This window comes from Gadus morhua, chromosome 12 (genome assembly GCF_902167405.1).
Source record: "Gadus morhua chromosome 12, gadMor3.0, whole genome shotgun sequence".
Lineage (NCBI taxonomy): Eukaryota > Metazoa > Chordata > Actinopteri > Gadiformes > Gadidae > Gadus > Gadus morhua.
The window spans coordinates 26,954,979-26,979,842 of record NC_044059.1 but is presented as its reverse complement, the minus strand read 5'-3'; the positions used below and the strand labels follow the sequence as shown (position 1 = coordinate 26,979,842).

Below are 24,864 nucleotides of genomic sequence, written 5' to 3'. Positions count from 1 at the left end.
AAACACGCACACACACACACACACACACATTGACACACACACACACACACACACACACACACACACACACACACACACACACACGCACTCAAACACTCACCACACACGCAGCGAACACCAAAGGGATGAGAACAGTCACACAGCCATTAAAATGAGCAATAGAATGAGGCCGTGAAATGAAGGGCAACACCCTTCATCTGATGATGATGATGATGATGAATCTTAATGACTTTGAGGGGGATGAAGATGGAAAACGTATTTGCTAAACAGAGCTAATGACCGTGTACAGTGGGGAACACGCTGCGTAAGCTACTGCCGTGTCTTTATCGGAGAATAAACAACGGATAAGATTTAAGATTGGATTTCGACGCGTTCAAGGCGGTGATGATATCACTCACGGTGAACCGAGAAATGTAAATGCTGCTGCACAAGCAGCACTACATGCCAACTTCAAAGTAACGCTTTGATATGAGTGGGCGGCTACTGGGAACGCAGGCTCTAGATCTAGATACACGCACGCACACACACGGGATGGATGAGTGAAGACTGGCACGGGACTGTTGATACTCTGCCCCCTAGTGGTGTTAAAATAGAGCTGCAGCGCTGAACTAATGAAGTAGTAATTACATTAAATACAAGAATGTAGACCCTTTGCCCCAAAATAAAACGGAACAATTCAATATACACTTTTAATTTATCGCATGAACGCATGACTTTTTATCCGTCTACAGCCCATTGTAGTATTCGGTCTCTTATTGAGGCCTTTTCTGACTTCAGAACGTTGACCCATGGGCCTATGTCATAATGAAAAGTGGAACGGAGAGAGTTTGACCGCTCCGCAGCAACGGCTTCCCAGTACCCCAAACATCAGCTCCTCGAATTGACCACAAAAAGACACCATTGACCGGGCCCAACTTTATCTCAATCCATCAACTCGGATGCACAGATGACAGAATTTGCCGAGCGCTCGCTGAATTAACCAATAGCAGGTACACACACTGTGAACATGTTCAGCAGGGTTGTTCTGGGGAGAAGGGGCTACAGACTCGGGAAAACCATCGGCGAAGGAACTTATTCCAAAGTAAAAATCGCCAGCTCCACCAAACACGGCCATAACGTCGCCATCAAAATCGTGGATCGAAGATCGGCACCGCAAGACTTTACTGTCAAGTTTTTATCGCGGGAACTGACTATCCTGAGGACGGTCAGTCACGACCACATCGTTCGTCTCCATGAGCTGATCGACAGCACTAGCGGGAGGCTGTACATCGTGATGGAGTTGGCTGCCACTGACCTCCTGGAGAGAATCCAACAGGTTGGCAGGCTCCCGGAGGAACTGGCCAGGACGTACTTCACCCAGATTGTTAGCGCCGTCTGCTACCTTCACCAAAACAACATCGTCCACCGGGATCTGAAGTGTGAGAACATACTGCTCACAGTTGGCAACGAGGTGAAGATCACAGACTTTGGATTTGGGAGGTTTTTAGAAGGCCCCTCTGACCTGAGCAGCACTTTCTGCGGTACCCCGTTGTACGCGCCACCAGAAGTTCTCCTCGGGAATCACTACGACCCGAAGAAGTCGGACATCTGGAGCATCGGGGTCATTCTTTACGTCATGCTCACGGCGTGCATGCCCTACGACGACTCGAACGCGATCAGACTCGTCCGGGCTCAACGGGCGCCGATGGCGTATCCTGAGAACGCGGCATTGGCGGACTCATGCAAGTCCTTCATACTGCTCATCCTGCAGTACCACGCCTCCGCCCGGCCCGACATCCAACAGGTGGCTGAGTCCACCTGGCTGCAGCCGGCAGTGGAGGACAGCGATGCTGCGGCGGCGGTCCCACAATAAACTCTGCTTATTGACTGTTAGTGTGTGTTTGAAGTGTTCAACATGTGCCCGTTCTCTTTAACGAGCAATGCGGCCAACATATGGAAAGTCTTTTAACAGTTCAGATCAAGGCCACCATATATGTACCGGCCGTGAAATACTTTAAGTGCAAAAAAATGAACAATAACACCACAAATCAAACTTGATAGAGGGGTTAAAATTAGTTTTTATTATTACTTGATAGAGCGGTGAGAGAAAAAAAAAAGAATCCAAACGTATATTTTTCATGTACACCTCATTTCCCCGAAGAAGCGCCTTGGAGCGGGGATCCCTGGAGGAGACGGAATGATGACGTAACCGGCCTCAGCAGCGACACCCAGCGGTGCACGGAGGGCCTGCAGCCGGTCCACACATTTAACGCCAACTCTCCAGTCGTTCGCGTTACATTCAACAGTTCGAATCCTTTTGCTACATCCGGCCCTTGTCTGCCATACACAGACAGTTTGAAATATCCCCGGCCGATTTAAATCAATCCAACTGTGGAAATGAGGAGTCCCAAACGTCCCAGATGTTCCTAAACACCTGTTTGGGGTTCTACCGATGAACAAATGACAATGTCGTCTACTAAACACTGAGACCTTTCAACACAGGCCTTCTTGGTGAGCGATGGCCTTGAAAAGAAAAACAGAAAACCTATGAATTAACAAAGTCGTAAATCCTCGATGATGGCATTGTTCAACCCTTACAAAAGAATCGAGACCGATACATGGGTCTATAGGCCTACACAAAGAAACAAAAAAACATCTCTAAAGAATGGGGTTATACTTAACAAAAACACTGCATGTGTGTAAAAAGGGATGAACACATTGGTTAAGGGTATACAAGGTTTACCTATAAATTAAACCTGTGAAAGAAGGTTGCCTAACTCGCGCGTCAGCAGTCTTTACAAGAATGCACCGATCGGGGCGGACCTCATGTGACGGCTGCTTTAATTTCTCGACCATTGTGCACACCGCCCGCAAAAAAAAAGACAGAGAAAACTAATAATTTAAGTATCCATTACATCCCGAGACCCCAAACATAGCCATTTTGTAATCGTCCAATCGTATGTACCTTACAAAGGCAGCCACCGCAAAGTGAAAAGGTTATAGCCTCGTTGACTGCGTCCGGAGGCTGAGCGCATCGCCGCTTTTTGTTATGGGCATATTGGATTCCCCCCCCCCCCCCCCCCACACCACTAGCTTATCCTGAGCCACTGAATCCTTAGAAAACACATTGCATCGCACATCACAATTGTAAAGAACCAATTATATCAGACAAATCATGGACGACACCTCAAAGCAGACAAAAGAAGAAAACCATGGTGCGTTTTGTTTTTAAATGGTTACATTCTGAAATGGGACCAGCTTCTTCTAAACCAATGACAGGGTGTGCAGGACAGAAGATGCGCGCGTTTTAAAATGGGAGACCCATTCCAACCGATGCCTAAACGCAAACCTCTGCTAACGGGACCCTATAAATAAACCGGGAAAAGTTGTCTAAAGAGGAAAAAGAATCCGCCACAAACTACAACTAAAAGCAAAACCACGTCATGAACCATGACATCGTTCGCAGCCCCATGGCTTAGCAGGAACGTATATTTTTACATCCAAAGAGGGTTCAGGAACACCCAACCCCCTGGGAGAAGATTCTCCATTTGGACTCCAGTAGTTCTTTGGACGTTTTTTTTCTTCTCTTATTTCCTTTCTACAATATCCAAGAAGTCCCCGAAACTTTCAGTCTGCATTTTGATTTTGTTTAAATATTAGACAGCGAGACATTTATCTGTTTTAATGGTCTTCATCTTAGAAACAAGTCATTAAAAGTCGGCTAAAACACAGAACCCAGCAGATGTAAAACCACCTCAACAGTAACCTTAACCAGGAGCCCTCGACGAGGCCAGTTCCACGCGTCAGGGAGCACGACATCTCAAACACAGTATAGGACTTACAGGACACGTTTCATATTCAGCCATACAAAATTATCCCGACACACTGCCCAAACGCTCTGCTATACACACACGCACATAAAGTGGAGAGGCAATCTGTGTGGAGATAAACGTTATTTTTTTTGTTTTGTCTTTTCTTTTTTTAAGTCTTTAGTATTCGTTTTTGCAAAGCTAAAGCAGTTATTATTTCCTGGATGGTCCACAAGCTACCCCCCCCCACCATAGAACCACAGTTAATGGACTATAGCCGAGTAATGCTCACTTCTGGCCATTACTCCAGATTCCCCCGGTATTTCACAAGGTTTTATTTCCACAACTATGTAGTCAGAATGGATTTAAGAGCAGCCATCTTACTCCAGAAGCTTTGTTCCCTGCCAGACATGTTGGAATAAAAGTATTGATTATGAGCATTTTTTCAACCACGCGTGGCAGTGAATAATGTTTTGCGAGGTCGGTGGACAGCTACTTAACACAGCCCATATAGCTATGAAAAAAGGATTTCAGAAACACCTGGGAACCGTCCAAATAATGGAGATGGGTAAAAATCCCAACAAGATGGAACTTCCGTCCAAATAATGGAGATGGGTAAAAATCCCAACAAGATGGAACTTCAGAGTCGAGTCCAGCAACCGCAGGCTCCTAGTGTCCTACTTCACCTGGAGAGGAATGGGGTCAGGGCTAAGGCTAATCTTTGACGGTGCAAGATGGCGGCTATCTCCCAGCTAGAATGGAGGTCAGCGAGGATGCGACGGCTCCCTCTCGTTGCAAACTTGAGGCTCAACCGACGACGGAGGGAGAGACGACAGACACATCTGAGGTCGTACACGTCCCATCCCCGGCACTCCTGAATATTCACAATCCATAGGACGTAGAGACAGACAGACGGCAGCAGAAAGAGCGAGGGGAAATATATATTTTTTTCTATTCACTTTTTTTTTTCTGTACTTCCTAAATATGGGTCAAAACGTAGGTCCTCCCCCCGGCATGGTCCGTAGTTATGTTGATTATTAGGAGGGTGAAATTATTTCAATGGGGTCATAGTTATTGTAGAGGTTCATGGCGCAGCATTATTTCCATGTGTTGGCTGTCTGGGAGATGGAGCGGGATGGGATCATGTCCAGCAGATACTCCCGCTGGCGCTCCACGGCGGAGCTGGTCTTGTGGGCGGCGAGGCTGGGGTTCACGTACGTCATGGGGACACCTGTCGGGGGACAGGGTGCATCAGTGAACCCATCGCAAACACCCGTTGTTCCATTCTCCAGGACACACATTTGCTCCCCAGTTATACCATGCCAGAACAGCAACATTTTGAGATGTGGCACAATAAACATCTGTCCTCAAAGAGTCCCGACAAACGTGCATCATTGTGTTCCGCTCGCCAAATCATCCAAAGATAAAGACGGCGATACCGAAGAGCTAAGACAACGGTGAAGGAGTTGTCAAAAGCACAGAGGTGTGTCTAAATGGAGAGAGCATTCATTGTATGTTGTACGTCCTGGCACTTAAAGACAGTACTTATAATTGTGTAGCATCTTATCCCAGCTATCTTTGCTGTGTACGGGGAATGGGTTAACCCAACAATTATTAGTGCTTGCTATGAACATCCTGACTGTACCGACAGCCATATATTGTCGTTTCTCTTTCTTCTACTAAATGTACTTAATGTTAAGACGCTTTGGATCAAAATCTTCCAAATGCCCTAAAGGTAAACGTAATGTATACGAGACTGAGGACGGGGATGACGGGGACAGGGCGGGGCGCCTACCTGTGTTGCCGCCGCTCTGCTTCCTCCAGGCGGCCATGTGGACCTGGTTGCTGCCCCCGCTGCCGGTGGCTCCGCCCTTTGGCCCCTGCTGCAGCGGCCTCGCCGCGGGATGCTTGACCGGCCGGTTGCCCATGGCGGCCGCCGCCGCCGCCGCCGCGTTCTGCAGCTGGGCGGAGGAGTAGGAGTGGGCCACGCCCCGCGAGCTCACTGGAGACCCGATGCTACGGGACATCTGACCGACCGTCTGGGAGGGCGGCACGAACAAAAGGTCCAATAAAGTCTTACAGTATCAGTATGCAAAGGGGTGTCTGGCCTACGCATTGTAAAACAGTCAGAGTTGTACCAACGACGACTGTTTGCACTTAAAGGCAGTTGGTCGTTTTATCACCATGAATAACAGGTTTGTAAGTTAACACGTAGCTACCAGGGAAACTTTAGGGACGGATATCACACACTACAGATAATCAACCGACCCAATTTCTTTCACGACACACACACACACGCACACACAAACACAAAAACATTGTTGCAATGGGTTTTCATTCATTTACAAAGGGTAACTAGAACTGGTTCCCCTTAAACCTTGTAGGGTTGTCGCTAGACTCGGGTTTACCTTGATGGCGGAGTGGTGGCGAGCCATCGACTGCCCCCTGTGCTGCTGCTGCTGCTGCTGCTGCTGATGATGCTGCTGCTGATGTTGATGCTGTTGATGCTGCTGATGCTGCTGGTGCTGCTGCTGCATGGCAGCCCTGACCTGCTTGAACTGCTGGGACACCAGGATCTGCTGCTCGCTCTTGGACAGCGACGGAGAGGTGGTCTTGGAGACCGAGGAGGACGAGGAGGAGGCGGCGGAGGAGGCGGCCTGCTGCAGGATGCGCTGCTCTATCTCCTGCTCCTGCTGGAGCGCCTTGACGAAGGCCGCCTTCAGCCGGTTGGTGTGCTCCGCCTTCAGGGCCTTCTTCTGATTGGACGACATGCACTGGTCGCAGAGGACGGTGCCGGCCTTCTCCTGGCGCCAGCGGGAGGTGAAGTCCGTCTTGCACTGGAGACAGGTGTGCGGCTCCTTGGGGAGAGAGTTGGCCATCGCCGCGGCCGGGCCTAAGCTACCTGTTATGGGTGAGGGTCAGGAGGAGAGTGAGGTCAGACGAGGGTTTCACATTCTATCATGGAAGGAACGCTGATAACTCTGAGCACCCACATAAATAGAGGTGTTCCGATAACATTTCTTCCTTCACGATACGATACACATTCCTGAACTTGAGTATCGGCCGGTACCGAGCATTGAGCATTGTAAGTACTGATAGCACTTTTCTTATTAAAGGGTTCTCTTACGATAAAAGCAATGCGTCAGTTCACTTACTGTCGACAAAAACTAGTTTGTCGACAAAAACTAGTTTGTTGACGGGAGAGGAACTAGATAATTTACAGTATTATTTTCAGAACTAGATCATTTACATTTATTTATTTATAATCTATAATTATAATAATACATTTGAGGTACTTTTATTGTTTTTTTCGGAACAACTCTACAAATAAAGAAACTATAAATAAATAAAGAATACTTTACAAAGTGGAGCAGCCTACCCCTGCCGTGCATCTCTAGCAGTTTCTGCACCACCTCTTCCAGACCCAACAGGTAGATGAACTCGTTGTTGGCGGCCGACGGTAGGAAGTTGAACTCGGGGGCCGGCGGTTTGGGCGGAGGGATCTCCAGCAGTGTCTTCTCCAGCTGTTTGCGCAGCGCCAGCTTGGCAGCGGCCTGCCGGGCGGCTGGAGACTCGCTGGGGTTGGAGTTGGAGTTGACGTTGGGGCCCTTATGGGTTGGAGAGGCCTGGGGACAAGAGGAGGCATGAGGTTAGCCTTTGACAGACAGGCAGACAGGCTCTTCATTCATCACGAGGGGAGTTATGGATTATTTTAGTCACGTATTTGTTGCTAGGTGTCCTGAGGATCCCATTTTTCTGTTTTATTTTATTTCTTGCATTTTATTGCTCTTTATTTTGTTTGTAGCATTTTTTAGCGGTTCAATAAATAACACATTAAAAAAATTAGGGCGTTACAACAGAACTTGCATTAAAAAAAAAAAGCAGCAGCAGTAAATATGATAAAGTAAGTGACCATATAATACAATTTATGAGATGCAATATAAGCAGGCATACGCAAAATGAACAAGTCAGCAGAGCTAAGCGGCTCGTCTCTCCGAAACATCCCTCACCGACATCAGCGTAAACATGACCTCATTGCCCAACTACGGTACGAGCGGCGCTACGGCGGCTCACGGAGGCCGTCCTACCTGGGGAATGTTGACCATGACGTTGTTGTTGGCCACGCTGGCCACCCGGAGGAGCCCCTGCTGGATGATCCTCTGGCCCTGCACCTGCACGTTGGGCACCGACGCCCGGGGGGCCAGGAGCAGGGGCGGGGGGCCCGAGCCGCTGTGCTGCTGCTGCTGCTGCCGGAGGCTGGCGATCTGCTGCGGGGTCACGGCGATGGGCTGAGGGACCGACGGGGGGGGAGAGAGAGAGTTGGCAACAGAAACGAGAACGTCAGTGGAGGAACGGAACGGACGGTCGACGACGTCGTCAACGGCTGAACAACAGAATCAATCATCTGCTCAAGGTTTGTGGATGTTTACCGAGGTCCGGACGCCTACCTGTGCTCCTCTCAGCAGCGGTGGCATGACGATCTGGGAGTTGGGTTTGGAGGGGACGTGCTGCGTCCCGCCCCGCACCAGTGGAGGAGGGATCACGGTACCTGAGCTACGTCCCGTCACCTGTAAGCACACAGACCGTGACTGTGTGGCGTGGGACCAGCTCAGCGGTGTTGTTCTGAGATTGAACTGGTTCGTATAGGCCGCTCACGATAATGACGTTATCAACCTAACGAAGGATATATGCATACGACTTCCGTAGCCTACCATGACATTGCCGTTGTGTTAACATGCATGTCTGATCACATAAAAAGGTCCCTTTACACTGACCAAATTGTTCCCTGCAGTTATTTGCCCGCAAATGCTAAAACAATCACGGCGCTGACTGGGATTGTACACACAGGACACACAGTTGCTGTTTTGATTTGAAGATTTATACATTTGAATCGCATCAGGTCGGTCAGTTTAACCAATGATCATCAGGCATCTTTGTCTATGCATGATGTCGTCTCCGTGGCTCAGCCTCTGGTCGTGTGTGTGCGTGCGTGTGTACCTTCTGTACAGTGCTCTCCTTCTGGATCTGGCTCTGTCGCAGCTTCTTCAGCAGGACCAGCTTGGCCTCCTGGAGTCGCAGCTCTTCCTTGAGCTGCTTGATGATGCGCTCCCTCTCCTCGGGGCTGCTCTTCTGGACACGAAGAGGACAAAACACACTTCAGAGGCCGACCCGATGCTGTTGGACTGGGTAGGCCTCCATCGCTGCTGCTCAACACACTCAAATCCTAACAAATCTCTGCGACAGATTCAAGCATGGTTATGGAAAGCTTTTAAATTACAGCGTTTTAATCTAAACATATATAGATAATATATACTTGTATCAAAAAAGGAAAGCCTTTGCTATAAATTGGTTTCACATAAAGCAGAGGGAATTAACTGCGAGCCACGATCCATATCAGGTTAGAGATACTTCAGTAGTTTAAACTTAAGTAGGGATGTGGGAAAAATGACAAGTCTAGGTTTACCACATTTAGTGCAAACATACATTATCAAAACGATAATCACTGGGGGAATAGCGCCCTGTGAGAGTCAGGCTGGATAACAGAACCGTGTCGGTGACTGAAACCTAATGATGTCGCGTCTTGTGCACAATCGATTTCCGATCCCGTGTTTAGGGCCTACATCGGCGGAAAACGGCTCAGTGGCAGATCCATCGTTAAATCGCTAATAACCGTTTGGGGTTAGGGTTGTCAATTGACATCCTAAAAGACTGAAGAGTTACCATGAGTTTATCCGTGTCCGTCTTGGTGAAGCAGTGGCCGTTCATCACGGGGCTGGCCGGCTCGTTGTCCGACAGCACGATGACGTCGTCCGGGGACGGGGGCTGCCTCTCCTTCTTGACCTCACTACGGGGAAAAGCGAAGGAGAGGTGAGCAGATGGCCACTTCGAAACACAGCCCTACATTCTGGGGTGAACTTGGAATCGGCGCAGTTTGGAACTCATGCCAGTAGAGGGCATTAAAGGGTTATGGTTTCAGCTGCGCTGCAGTAGGGCAATGCTAACCAGGAACACAAGGAGGTTAGATCCGAGAAATCAATAGCCCTGTAATGGCGGAAGGGGGAGGGAGCAAAGGGACAAGCTGGCTGTACCCCCTTATCTATATCGATTAGCACGGAAAAAATACGTGCCACTCCCTCCTTTTGACCCAAGATAGCGGACATTGAGTCATAAAGTACATGGGTCATCTCTGATTGACTGCATGTACAAACATCAGCCACGTTAATCTGTTTAATTGTCGATTTGTGAAACAAAGAAAACATGTTCCTTCCCTTCCCCCACCAGGAAACATGAGGAAAAATAATTAACACAACCAAGGATTGTTACATGAAAACCAACCGAAAAATGAACAAAATAACAGGAATTTGAATTACAATCAATGTTAAAGTTTGCTCTATACAGTCTGTCAAACTATATGTGCAGGCAGTCCAGCACTCCTGTAGGGAGGGTCTATATAGCCGAACCAATGAGTGGGGTGTCATCAAGTTGATGCATGATTCCAACCAATCCGGGCCATCAGTAGATGTTTTCCTGCCTCATTTTACCCAGGGTATATTGGATTGCAATATGAGTAATTGGCAATTCAGTTAAGTATATTGGATTGTGTCGCCTGAATCTATGTACAAAAGGCACGGACCATATCTTATTCTTCATCGCTCTTTTGAACGGACAGTGCAGGGAGACAGGTTCAAAATAAAAAACAACTTTTCCCCAGCTATCTTGACTTTCTGGTGTTTCAAGGGTTTAGTCGTCTAATTTAGCGTCTTCACACTGCAACCCAAGTGTGTGTACACAGCCATTGCCTCACCTTGACCTTGGCACACAGATATGGTAGTATCAGTTATTTAAGGCAACCATAAGCTTGTCAGGAGCAGTTATGATAGTATAATATTACTATACAACGACAAACACTTTCATTTTCAACAGGAAATCACGAGGAACGAAGTGGCAATCCCCAAGCCCTGGTTGCCAGACAACTTCCCCGTCCCCCAAGAGACACCAACAGCAAAGACAAGGTACTTCAGTTCACGTTCTCCTTCTGGTACATGAACAACAACTTTGAAGGGTCGTCTTTACTAGTGCCATCCACACAGCCATGACTTTGAAGAGTGAACCCGACGCCTATGGATCTACAAACTGTTTACTCAAACGCCGGAGGGGGATGGTGTTATGAGCAGAGCGGACATAACATAAAAATTAGAAATGCCCATTACGTGCACTGCCACACTGTCCTCATATTTCCTGACATTGTTCCACAACATCATGCTTCATCACAGACATCCTGTACAGCCAGCCCAAGAACAGTGGCTCCTTCCTTCTAGGGAATATGGAGAGCGAGGAATAATCTTGAGAATCACAGGTAAACGAAAGTCTCCATGTTGCCCATGTAGACATTTTCGATCCTGGATTAGCAGTATTGTATGATTTGAAATGGCACTGAATACTCTCCACTCCACCTTATAAACACCTTTTTGCTTTCTCGGCCGATACCTAGCGTAGTTTCCTCTATTGATACACGGATCTGCATCAGTCACCCACATGGGTTCCGTTCATCAGTCCGATCATTCAACATCATGTGTTGATATGGTTATCGGACGTAGACTGACATCTACCATCTTGCTGATGCGTCTTGCGGTGTGCTATCAGACAAGACATGTCCTCTCGGCCTCAGCAGTGACTGTAGACTTGTTTGGTTTCATAAACTCCTTAATAGGACGTTATTGTGATGAAATACATTTTATGGTAGGCTATAGACAGCTGTGGGGCAACACCATTAGCTCCTGTTGTCCTCTGTGGTAATGTCAGTCAATATGATGAATATATTCATCTGTGGTAATGACAGAATACAGTGGCTCGTTCACTTTACCAACAGACTTCAGAGGACATTTTGTGTTCGTACAGTGTGAAATCCTAAATATAAAATAATTGTATGGAAATTAAACCGGTCGTCATGTTTCACATCGACTCAAGTAATGCCAAGAATGCGGTCCCACATATCCTTGAGGGTTAGTTTGAGTCTTTGAGAGTGACGTCATCGGGTTTATAAATCAAACAAAGAAATGTTGATCAGGTTCCACAGTTGTGATCGCTGAAATTGCTTTAGGGCGTTGATCCACAACTGCTGTGTGAAGATTTCACTTGGGTTATTTGCGTCAAGTGTTAACACTCGAACAGCACCGTGATCGAAGAATAGCTCTTCCAATTTAACCAGCAAGGTACTTGTAAAGGCTTAAGGATGGTGGACTGGAGAAATGAATGGTCATTGGAACAAGATGAGGTGTGGCCAGAAAAGGCCGAAATTGGTGGTAAATGTTACGGCTGTGAAAGGTGTGGTAGCAATTTGAAGCAGATTACTTTCATGTCATTTCCAAGCCCAGTGGAATAAACGGACTGCAGCCATCAACATCATTTATGTTGATTCTGCTGAGATTGTCCACGTCTTTGTGAGTGAGAGGGTTCCAGGTCGGGCTGGAGGCCCGAGTCAGACCACCATCCAGACAGGGCCTCAGACCTGCCCTTGTTCTCAGGCGAGGCCTAGTCAGAGCCTCATCCTGGGCCTCGGCTCCTCCCCTCTCCCCCGGCTGCTGACACCACAGCCAGGGAGCTTAGCGGAGCCGAGGTCCGCTGAAGATCCCGGAGCGCGCGACAGTGTGGGGGAGGGGTATGGATGGCTAGGAGCCAACCTATTGTGCACACCCTCACTCATTACTTTATACCGCCACCTCGCCTTGTTCACTCAAGACACCAAATTATTCATGCACGTTTCATCTTTGAAATTCAGTCTTTATACATTCCATACACTTCCCTCCTCATGAGACATATTTCAAAACAGGCCAAGACGTTTTGCAACATTTAAAACAAAACACAACAAGGATTCTGCGATAACCTTTGACAGACCAATAGACAGAGTTGCCTCAGAAAGTTAAAAAGAACCTCAATAACCATTAGTCTGATTGCCATCACATGGAGTCTGCACGCTGTTGATTAAATGATCCTTGCATCATTTCAGTCCTATAAGCTTCAATTTGTTCATCGTTTGATACGAAACACATACTACAAATTGTAGCAATACTAAATGGACTCCTGTTTTGTTTTTTTAGGTACAAATGCCTACATTTTCCAAATGCCTTTCTTTCCTCAAGTGTGGTTTGAGATCACCACAGGTCATTGGAAGACAAGCAATACATCCAAGATATTTTCTTAAATACACTTTCATCTTTAAGACTGACTAATCTGGTAGTTTCAGCTTCATTAAAAAGGTTCATGAAAGACTTTGGGTAAATATTTAAAATGCATGCGGAGGATTAAACCAGGTGAACTTGTGATCAATCGAATATCAAACCAACTGACACTCATTTCAGTCACCTCCTTTGGTGCCTTTTACTGCAATCCTCCATGTGTATTAATCACCCTACTAAAACATCACATGACATCAGGCATTTCTGTCTGGTCATGTGACACACCCACCATCAATGCAGGCCCCTCCTTTCTCCAACTGCTCCTTCCCATGTGGAAACCATAGCAACAGCCGGTTAGAACCAGTTTGTGACACATAGCCTTCATTTTGTGTGAAGAGCAGAGTTCAGGTGGTGCTTAGGGATAAAATGGACACCAGATCCGAGGAACCTTAAAGTTCTTCACGACGAGGTGTCCACCAGGAAGTAGACATTGACTTCTTGAGTGACTCATATACGTAACGAGGTGAAAACCACCTTTACTTAATTTGCGTCCATGCTCACGGCACTGGGAGAGAACCGCTCAGCAGTCCATTTCTAGGCCTGGCACCCAGAACCTCCTGCCTTCACCTCCATCCCAAACTCTGACCAACCCAGAACGCAAACCATAGTTTAGGTCCAGACAGAGTGTTCACGGGCTGATACAAGCAACAACATTTGTAATCAGGACTCCGAAAAAGACTTCATTGTTTGCGATCATAATTCAACAGGACATTTAACATCAAAACTTTTTGACTGCTACCCTCCAAATTGTTAACAATCACAATGCAATACATTGGCTTCCTTTGTGTTCTACTGATTCAGAGATAATTAATTCATTATGAGGAAGTAATTTCTTGCTTAAGAAAGCAAAAGTACAAACCAACCAGACCTCCACGTTCCACGTAAATCAGACGTTTTGAAAGGTTTGTTTTTCAGTTTCTCACAATTTTACTCGTGTTGGATGGCTTTCATGAAACAACGAGTAAATGTGCCAAAGACAAGCAAGAAACATTTCCAGCCTTAAAACAAAAGCTTCACAGCATACAAAACGTAAATTAATCAAACGTTGCACTGCCATCAAACTCAGATTTACCTTTTCGCTGTGCTCATGTCCACCGGCTCGTCTCCGGTCTGGACCTCCACCTTGATGGTGGCCTTCACCTCCCCCGTCTTCAGGAGGCTGGCGGGCACCTTGGGGATCGGGTCAGGCGTCCCCTCCGAGGCAGCGTCCTCCTCGGGGTCCTCTACGTCCGAGAGGCCGACGGCGACGGCGGCAGCCGGGTCCCCCGTCTCCAGCTTCAGCCGCTTGCTCTCCCCGTCCTCCGGGGAGCCGGCGGGGCCCGGTGGGTCTCGCTCCAGCGCCCGCTTCTGGCTACGCGTCAGACGCGCGGCCTCCTCCGACATGGCTGCTCCCTCCCTGCGAGGACAACGTTTTAGGGTTAGGGTACCGGGAGTGGACTACATTCAGACAGCCCACCAACCCCGGCTGCTCCCTCCCTGGGAGGACACGGCATTCAGGGGTTAGGGAACCGGGACTACATTCAGACAGCTCACCACCGCGGCTGCTCCCTCCCTCTGAGAACACCACGTTTAACTGAAAGTAGTCCAGGTACCCCAACCATTAGAGTTGTTACCAGTATCAGATTTTTCCACCGATACTGCATTTTAGGCAGTATCGCCGAGACAGCGGCGACAACCCTGTCTCTGGACTAGAGACCGACACAAGCTCTGTGGTACTACCCTAAATCTGCCTAACTTTGATTTTTTTGGGGGGTTGGATGATTTGGCAAGATGTAAGATAGCGCATCATGCGTGTGCATTTTATGGCGCTAGATCTCCTCAAGTTGATTGCTATCTAGTGGTCCGTTTTAGCGTCTCACTGCTGTGATGGGTCTGCTTAGAAACGAATCGACCAAAATAACACGCTACTTTTGCTGTGTGGTCAAAACAAGAGGCCAAGTTTGCAGTGCAATGTCAGGTACTATATACAACCAAGCTAGAATGTCTCGCAGCAACAACGCTCAGGTCACCTCCACATTACAGCGCCACGGTTAGCATGCTACCGCAGATGGATGTTGTAAATTTGACTTTCCAGCCAACTTGAGAATTCATGCAAAGCCCCACCACAGAGCCATCGGCAGGTTATCCAGATAACCATATGATTTATTATTGAAAAATAAAACATTTGAAAGTCTGAAATTCTAAATAAATATGACCAACAACTGCTGGGAATTGTGTGACTACATACATAGAAATACAAACAGTCTGAAGGAGGTGACTCACTATTCCAAACACTCAATGATTATTATCTTAATATTAATGTCACTGCCAAATTCTGCCTTGAATCCCAGTATTGACATTAAAGCTTGAGAAGGCAACTTGAAGGAACCAGCCAGACTAAAATACATTTTGAATATATCCAACTGAAAAAGAAACCCTCCTGGCCCTCCCTCCAAAAATACTCCCCGAAAACACAAAGCTAGCTCGCTTGCTTTAGCAATAGTTCTTCCCAGCCATGCGTGCAGTTTGACAAGTAGACAGACCGATAGGCCTTCCAATCAAAGAGGCTTATTACAGGTCTGCAACCGCCACAAAAAAAATCAAAGCATTGGATTTGTGGATTAACCCTTACTCGGACAAGATCAGAATAAACCGCTGATCATACGGAGCCCCACACGTCAACAATCAATCACACTGAGTAGCCCATACCTCCCTTCAAGATGATCATCAAATCAACCCCTGACCCCTACCCCAAAATGACCCCGGTTCTGCTCCTCCATGTTGCTTCTGTATTTATCCCGCACGTGTAGTGAACGTTAAGCAGGGTCAGAATGACAAAAAATAAAATAGTAACAATCGTCATATCACATAACCCTATATCACAGCCATACATCAACAGCAGTCCACTTTCAGAAACGGATGTATAGACTAGTTAGGGCCACCTAAACTCCCTGAAAAACGGTATAAGACAATATATGCAGTAAAAGTATGGCATTATATGTACACAACCTGCTTATGGAATGGGTGCATGCAAAAGCATATTTCATATATAGCTGAAAAGCCCACAGCTGTGCTGACTCCAGAGCTTTTTGGTCTGCAGTGACATCATCACAGCTCCAAGTGATATTCCAAAGAGTCCATGGTCTACACAAAGCACTTCCCCCGAAACCGGTTTAAACTGGTCTGTGGTGGAGAAAAGGATGGAGCTGGTTTAACCCCTGGAGAGACACATTGGCAGAGGGAATGGAGATGGAGACAGAGAGGCCAAAACATCAAATGTATTACAAGAAACATCCTTTCAATACGAAAGTCACAACATATTGACAACCCTATATATTCATAACCGCCAGCGCAAAAACACCCATAATCTTCCCAGGCGTGCACCCATGCAAGCTTGCTGATCGCCGGAGCGCCGAGTGAGTGTGGGGCCTCAGAGACAGCCAGACGCTGTACACAACAAGGACAGACGTGCCTCGTCGTCCCATCCCCAGACACAAAAGGCCATCTATCTGCATGGGGTGACAGCTTCCACAGTTGTGCTGCAGTCAACTACCCACAGCGCTCCTAGAAATTAGTTTACTGGGTGTGACTGTGGGGGAGCTGCCGAGAAACACATTGACTGACAGTGAAGTGAAGTGTCAGGGAAGTCTTGCTCTTCATGTCACTTGACTTGTGCTGCTTTCACCATTAATTCTCTGTTGATGCCATCAATAATAGTCTCCTTAATGGGCTCTTGGCTTATTGTAGCCGTCACTCTGTATGCCATTGCCAGCGAGTATTTTGCAGTCCCTGGGCGAGATACTGTTGAGATCCCAGAAGAGATGGAAGGCAAACTGGTGTATGCCCCACTGCCAAGCAACAGAAAGGAAGACATCAAATAAAATGGCTGTGTGTGCGTGAATGCGTGTTTCTCCTGTGCATATGCTCCTGGGTGAATGGGACTTGTGACTGGCCTAAATCATTACATCATCTTCAGCCAAAGCCCTCTGAAGTACCACAACTATGAGCTCATTTTGTGATCAGCGGCAAGGTCTTCGCACAAATGACCAAAGACATGTACTTGACATGTATGTGATGAATGATATGAGCATCAACCCACCATGCTTACCATTATGAGAGAGAGATCTGATAATGGAACCCTACTTTTTAATTTTTTTAATCAAAAATAACAAAATAAACCTTAATCTTGTCCTTTTTGCTGCCATTACATATACATAGGATCATGAGACATGAAAGAGAAAATAAATTAAGCTTTAATATATTGTGCACACAGCCTTTCATGTTGATTACAAAAGTTAGACAGAGAGGACAAGCCGAAATGACCCAGCTCAAATATGCAAAAGATGGCCCAGTCTCATACGACATAGTCCTGGGGGGTTTATTCCATGAAAAAAGCAATACGCTTCAAAGAAGGACTGCGTTTCAGACGGACAATAACGAACAACTCCCACAACATGGGCAGGCAGTCAGTCAACCAAGAACGGTTCCCTAATCAATCAGTGCAAGTGGCAATCTACTTCAGGTCTGTCCATCAAGCCTGTGAAAGACCTAATGAGAATAGGTCTAGCCAGGCAAGACAGCAGCTCCACCAGGGGCATTGCAAGGGCTGGTAGAGGAGGCTGCAAGACGCTGTTGTAGATGGGTCTGTCTTTGAACGATGAATTAAGAAAGAGTTACACTGGTTTACATCAAAAGGATACAACTTGCTCATACAGCCTTGATACTCAACTCTTCTTTAGGATAAGCCTTGCAGCAGTCACGTTGTGCTTCGCTTATTCATGCTAGGTTACACAGTCCACGCAGAAGCATTCCTAGTGAGAAGGCAGCTCCATTTCCCAAAGAGCCGGGGGAGTTGACAAGTGTCGGGTTGACAGAAAAAGTGCCATGGAGAAAATGAATTAAACAAATTAACATGACAAGTCTGAAACTGAAACATCTTTGACACATGCTTCGGGATTCATTAGGACCAATTGCGCCCACACTTCTGGGATAATCAGATAACCCCGAAGTGATGAAACGGTTGAAGTACATGTTTCAAAGAACACTTAAAACTCAATAGATCAGCTCAGAGTCAGTCACAAAGAGTGTCCATTGGTTGTCCAAGGGCTTGCACTCCGTATGCACTAAAGAGAAACAGCCACAGAGCACATCGGTCTCGAGTTTTACATAAACAGCTTTTAATATGGCACGGATAAAATAGCAGAAGAAGGGTGGCATTACTGATCTGCGATCGTTCCGTCAAACGTCTAATATGTGGAACCAAAACCTCCTTATATTCCTTCAGAGTATTAAGGCCTGAGGGCAGACACCATGTTCGCTATAAGAACAGAGTATTCTTTGTCTAGTCAAATGTGTGCAACAATCTACTCCTAATGTACCTTTACAAAAAGGCCCTGTCCTATTTCTATGATCACGTTCAGAACAGACTCATTTCTTTCTGCCCTGACACAGCCTAAAAGAAAACCTGCAAATCAAAACACTTGTATTCTGCGGCAGCACAGGTTCACATAATTACACTGCTTAAATAAAAACATTGCTTTCCATTCACTGAAATGGAAAGCGGCCCCCATGTATGACAACATTGACTTGCCTGAAAGCAGCCGGGATTCCCTCGACCTGAATTTGACTCAAATCGTATTCTGTGTAGTGACGGGCGGATCAGTGGCAATGCCTCCTCTCTTCAGGTAGCGTGTTAGCCTCTCATCTGCTGCATTGTAATGATCTCCCCACTGGGACTGGATTCAGCCAGCCAACACATTAACAGCCATCTGAAAACATACTCTGGCTTTTCAACACCATCCTTTGGCCTCGTCGGACGAAGAAACAACAATTACACTGACCAATAAAGAGCAAGACATTATAGCCCAATAAAATAAAAACGGTGTGAGCGTCAAGAATAAAAATGTCTTCAATATCAAGCCATGTCAATATTTAAATGGTTTTGTTATAATGCTTTCCTTGAAATAAGGGTCAATTCCCTGCGTGTTTATTCAAATTCAAATGCTGTGACACAAAAGTATATGGATCCAGGGCTGCAATACATTGAGGGAAAGGGAAGAGAACTAAATATCATTATCCATGTTTACCAAGCCACGGGTGGGGGAGGGGAATCAGCTGAGATGCCATGGTTGGCTGGGGGGAGGGGGTGGGTTGGGGTCATTACACAGTACCGGCTGGAAAACACTCTTCCTTGTCTTCTCTTCGTTAGACTCCTTTCCTCCTTCCCTCTACTCCTCCTACCTTCTCATTAGCCATCATAATATTCTGTTCCTTCCTCTTTCTCTCCGTCTCGCTCCTCCTCCCCCACCACTTGCTTTTGCGTTCTACTGCCGTCGTCTAGGCCGGCGAAGGGAGTGTGCCCCTACTGGTGGTGTCCTGAATGCCAAGGGTTAAGCCCCTGCCATTTTAACGCCAATGACAGATCAGACCATTAGGGTGTTACCTAACAAAATGGAAGCTTTTAACCCTGACTCTGCCAGACGACCTGGATGACTGCGTGGAACAGTGTCAGTGTGAAAGCAACATGCGCAGGAAGTGAGTGTGCCTCGTGCACATGAACACACTGGAATGCATACACACGCACAGAGACTTTTTTTTTTTTTTTTTTTAGCATCAGAGGCCAACAGATTTCCCTGCCTGACACTAGTGTCCAGAGGTCCTCTTACCAGTAATACATAGACGACTGGGTTTTCATTTTGCTTCTATAGCAGCCGCCTTGACAAGGCAGATAATACATCAGCACAGCAATGAATTTGTGAAACCAATAGCATATCTTGCAGAGTGCAATCACCATACAATCGTATTCTGGAGACGCTGGACTGTATTCATGCGTGAACTGGATAAGCCTGAGATTATCCAAACTACTTTGCATCAAATGCAATAGCCAGATATAAACGTCCTAGATGTGGTGTAGTCGTGTTAAGCAAGCGATCCCTAGTCTTCATCTCTTATCTCACTTCAAGTCATTTGATTTACGAATGTTAACTTGGCATAATAAAAAGGAAAGTTAAACATTTGTGGCTACAATGGACCAGGATTATCGCTTATTTGGGGCCACACTGCTTCCAAACCCGTCACAGAAATTGTTGTCAGAGCGCTGAACCACACATCGACTTGTGGGCGAGGACGACACGCGCAGGCTGATATCAGATTTCAATTCTTGGAAATGTATGGTAGCAGGAAATGACCAGTGAGGAGCGAGAAATGGAGGGCACAAAGGAGCACAGTAACACACCAGCCAACAAAGAACCGTTCTGCAGAAGTACTCGTTGTGGAGTGGCTTCAGACGCCTGAATAATCTGGGGAGCTCTGCAGAGGCACGGCTTGGGTTTTGCTATAATGATTACGATCACGCATTATGTATGGATTCACTTGCGGTACAATATAAACCTTTGGTACAGCACAATGTGAATACTCGAGTATACTTTGAGTTTTACTTTCATGAAGTTCAAGATGGATTAGGCACGGCAATTTTAACAAGGTCATGGCATGATGAACCAGTTTCCACTGGTTTAACTAGAACCAATCATTTGCATTACCACTATGCATACATTAGGGCATGTGTTAAACAGATGTGCTGAAACTAGGGCTGTCAAGTTCTGGACGGTTGGTCGACATGCACGATATGCACTTGTTCGACCAAATTCTCATTGGTTGGACAATCATTGGTGTTAAAAGCGCTTCTTAATACCTTATTTTTGGGATCGGAGAGACATATGCAGACAGTTTTATTTTTGAGCAATCTGTATTGTTAGAATATCAAATAAAAAAATAATTTCAAAGTTGTGTAGTTTCCGTTATAATAAACTAACTTTGACCTCGCCCAACTACAGGATGACTTATTACTTACTGAAGATACACTCTTCTACAGCATTTCAAATAAGTTGTTGGGTGTGACAGCATTTGCTTAACACCCGATGGGCTTAAGGTATGAAAGTATCAGCCTTGTCACCTTAGCACGCATCGCCATTCACCATCCACTGGGACCCATTATATTAAAGACAAATCAAAACCTAGTACGCAACGCTCCGTGGCTCGTCCGGCGTGACCCGCTGTACATTAAAGCCCTGCCATAAGCGAGTCCGACCATCAGACGATCTGAAACCCATGACTTTCGCAAAACAGCACTTGCACAATAGTTAGGATACATGGTTGAGTAGTGCATTGTTGCAGATTAAGTTAATCTAGAGATAACGTGCAAATCTATCTATTTTCTTTTTTCATTGACCGTCACCCATCGATTGGCCATTTAATTCAGTCAACCAAGAATTTATTTGGTTGACTACAGCTGAAACCATTGCAATCCCTCTTGGATACATCCCTTGATGTTCTAATAAAGTTGTTACTGCTTGCCACAAGTAGTTGCCATGTCAGCCTAAGCCAGCTAACACACAAATGGAGGATGGGGTTACATTGCACCCAACTTTAATAACAGCTACCTCTCAAATATAATAATCAACAAAGTGTAATTAGTATTTAGATTTGACTAGCCGCTAGATATCGGTTCAAATACATCACATTATCCCAGCTCAAACTGAAATAAACACATAATGTAAACTACAATACATTAAGATTATTTTCAACACAGACAAGCAGTAACATGGTTCAAAAACAAACTACCGGTACTCTGCAACCAGGTTAGCAACGCTACAAAGTACCATGTAGCTATACAACACTGATTGCCCACTTGGTTACATTTGAAGAACAAAACCTTATTAGCCTTTCTATACAATGTATAGATTAAGGAGGACGGCATGGTCAGCGTTATTTTATTTTATTATTACCAGCATTCCCAATTAAACTTCCAAAACAAGGTTTTTCTCCAACTCTGTTTCTCCAACTCAAAAACTCATTACAACCAGTCACACAGCCATGCAGTTGCTTCGTCAGCAGATTTCCCCCTTCTGTGCCTTACAATTAATCAGCCCACGAGAGTAACTACTAAAACAACTACTTTGGTTGGAAAGGTAAAAACATAGACACGATACCATTAGAGTCGGCGTTGCCCTTTAAAGACACACATTTTTAAGTTTGTTTAGATAAATGTTGGAGCTCATGTTAGAAATTATTCAGTGTGATACACGGTATTATTGTGAACGGATTATACCTTAGCATTAAGGCACTTCTTAAAAACGGTCAACTCCATTCTCATAAGGACCATCAATAAAAAAAAATCTACACAAAATGCAAATAGATGTTTTGCATTCGAAACAGTGGGCTGCAGCTCCTACTGAATTGGGAGCACATAGAAGAGTCTAAATGAAGTAGCCTACGACAGGTTAAACAAGACGATGGTTGAGGCAGTCAAATATTAAAGGATTCTTCTAGGAACTCAATGCAGCAAACGCAAATGTATTGCAGCCTAACAAACATTGAAAGACAAATACCGGTACTATCTACATCCTGAAAACCACACCAGTAATGCAGGCTTCACAGTTTGAATTGTCATCATTAATAAATGAAACAGACAATGGTCTGAGGTTCAAGAAAAGTTTACATACATTAAGGGAGGGTCTGTGTAGATTAGGACGACTCATTTGGGACATTGAATGCTATGATCTGCCATCAGGCTGAGGGAGTTTTGAGTGTTTGCCGATGCGTGCCTGATGCTGTCACAACATTGTAGGGTGCTAGATATTGCCATTTCAGCCTTTTCCAAAAGAAGAAAATTGACCCAAATCAATGCAAGTTTTCCACAGTTACTGCTGAGAAATGTCCATCCTTTTCATCCTTCAAAAGCACATCTATTGTGTTGAACCGGATCATACGACCACCATCTACAAAGCTGCACATGATTGACCAATTCAAATTGCACCCTTTCTTCATAGCTCTCAAATCCAACCCATAAGTACAACATTAAGTTTCAGGCGCCATAGAGACAGAGAGAGTAAATACAATATTGACAGGTTAATCTTCAGATATAACCATCTTATCTTAAAAACTAGGTAAGCATTGAAACATGATATAACCTGTATCAATTGCACTCTAAAAGCCATTTCAGGTTGTCTGCAAGAGGCCCAGCATTAGCAACAACAATATCTGTACCTAAATGTACTCTAACTTGAGAGCTTTTAGCCTGACAGAGGAAGGAATGTTAATGACAAAGGAGTCGTTGCAAACATAAAACCCGAGTATTGAAAAACAAAAATATATTGAATTTAGGTGTCCCTTCAAAAACTGTGAGAATGAATTGAACAACAAAGGTTTCTATCCCTTTGTGAAGATCACTGCTATTGAGCAGAAATAGCCCAGGGAAAAGGAGTACAAGCAGTAGTGAAACCAGTAATAGTCGAACCAAATCTACAGCACAATCTTCGCAATCGCAAGTATTACTTTCCCTTAAAAACAGAAAATTTACATAAACGAAAGACAGGAACGAGGATGGACCAGGAAGTAGTAAACAAACGACGCTAAAAGTGGATCCGGCTAGTTGTCCGTGGACGTTACTTGTGCATCATTATATAAACGATGAAAACCAACACCACCTTCATGTCATTTATAATTTGACCATTTGGTGACATTCAGTGCGATGATGCCTAAGGTTGGGCGGTTGCCAGTTCATCTGTCACCGATACGCACCGATGCGGGCGACGACGTTCACCATTACGTTAACTGTTACACCGCCGTAAAAGGCTGTCGTGGTGGAGACTGACAAAGTTATGACAAATAAAGCTTCGCCCGTGTAGGGCATTACAACAATATGATAATCTGCATTACACATGCAAAGCAAGAAACTCGATCTAAATACTACTACCACCTCATTAGGAATACGACGATGTACATTGACCCTTGAATCACACCTTCCTACTTGTATGAAAAGGAAGCGATCGTATGCTTGGCTTTCAGCGAACCCCCCAAATGTCGAGTCTTAAGAGCTAAAAGCTATTTAACGCTAGCCAAGGGGCGATTAATGCAGACTGCTCACACATTGCAATACAAATGTGATGGTGTGGGGTGACATTTAAATCACTGAGAAATATGGATGTTTTTTATTGTTGTTTTTTTAAAAACGACCCAATAGCGATGCATAACAATGAGATCTATTCAGGGGAGTGTAGTATTAACGAGCTAGCGGCTAGGTTAGCTTGTGTACGGCGGAGGCTAACTCCCTGGGTGCTGTGGTGCTGCTCGGCTAGCCAGCCGCTCACAACCGCACGAAAACAAACTTAAATGTGCACCAACAAAAAAAAAAGTTATACTCTCGTTTCGTTCAGTTTATATATTTATAAATAATAAAGATGATTATTAACGAGGCAAGTCGCGTTAGGATTGTTACAAAAGTGACCGTGATCGCAATTCTTGGATTTTTGACTTTTGAGACGGTTCGTTCTGTGCATTGTGTGCTCGATGGGCGTGTGTGTGTGCGCGCGTGCGTGTGTGTGTGTGTGCGTGTGAAACACTGTGTGTGCGTTAAACGAGCACATAGAGCGATACACGAATCAAAACCTTGAACGTTAGCGGTTAGCAAAAGGACCAGCGGTGCTAAGCTATCTCATGTTAGCTGACCGAGCTAACGTCGACAAGAAAAAAAAAACTTCGCCTTAATTGAATTTAAATTAGGCAAACTATTATTTTTTATGTTAATTGGGTATGATTACTTACGTGGTTTTAGAGGGGGTTGACGGCGTTGGCCCTAGTTTTCCGGTTGTTTGGGTTATAATTTAGCTATCAATACCCGTAATTCGATGAAAAAATCCCGGGGATCCCCTCTCTTGTGTCCGCTGCCACTCCGACTGCCAGATAATGAGCCACTAACTCACATGCGGCGTCATGCTGCGTTCAAAGAAAATCGGAACTGAGAAGTTTCGGACGTCCAAGCTCGGGAACGTAAACGATGCGTTCAAGTTCTATAGAAACTTGGA

The 24,864-nt window shown here is 45.6% G+C and overlaps 2 protein-coding genes across 3 annotated transcripts; one reads left to right on the top strand and one right to left on the bottom strand.

Annotated features, from left to right (window-relative positions):
* Window positions 1-501: 501 nt before the first annotated feature.
* On the top strand, window positions 502-1,866 carry tssk6 (testis-specific serine kinase 6). The gene has a single exon (XM_030372461.1). The coding sequence runs from the start codon at window positions 1,007-1,009 to the stop codon at window positions 1,850-1,852; it is 846 nt and encodes a 281-aa protein (XP_030228321.1). The 5' UTR covers window positions 502-1,006; the 3' UTR covers window positions 1,853-1,866.
* Window positions 1,867-2,037: 171 nt separating this feature from the next.
* On the bottom strand, window positions 2,038-24,794 carry gatad2ab (GATA zinc finger domain containing 2Ab). Of its 2 annotated transcripts, none has more exons than XM_030372459.1 (10): window positions 24,605-24,794; window positions 14,097-14,420; window positions 9,510-9,633; window positions 8,787-8,918; window positions 8,219-8,356; window positions 7,877-8,077; window positions 7,168-7,414; window positions 6,197-6,690; window positions 5,584-5,827; window positions 2,038-5,019 (listed from the first exon to the last, which is right to left on the bottom strand). In XM_030372459.1, exons 2-10 carry the CDS (start codon window positions 14,405-14,407, stop codon window positions 4,886-4,888), a joined length of 2,025 nt encoding a protein of 674 aa, XP_030228319.1. In that variant the 5' UTR covers window positions 14,408-14,420; window positions 24,605-24,794; the 3' UTR covers window positions 2,038-4,885. The 2 variants fall into 2 exon arrangements, with proteins under 2 accessions (XP_030228319.1, XP_030228320.1); XM_030372460.1 differs by having other exon boundaries at window positions 8,237-8,356.
* Between the last annotated feature and the right edge of the window lie 70 nt (window positions 24,795-24,864).

Coding starts and splice junctions, on each gene's coding strand:
- gatad2ab (XM_030372459.1), bottom strand. CDS start 14,407: ATGTCGGAGGAGGCCGCGCGTCTGACGCGTAGCCAGAAGCGGGCGCTG. Junction 8,357..8,786: donor AGGAGAGCACTGTACAGAAG/GTACACACGCAC, acceptor GTGTGCTTACAG/GTGACGGGACGTAGCTCAGG. Junction 5,020..5,583: donor GCAGAGCGGCGGCAACACAG/GTAGGCGCCCCG, acceptor GTCCCCCGACAG/GTGTCCCCATGACGTACGTG.
- tssk6 (XM_030372461.1), top strand. CDS start 1,007: ATGTTCAGCAGGGTTGTTCTGGGGAGAAGGGGCTACAGACTCGGGAAA.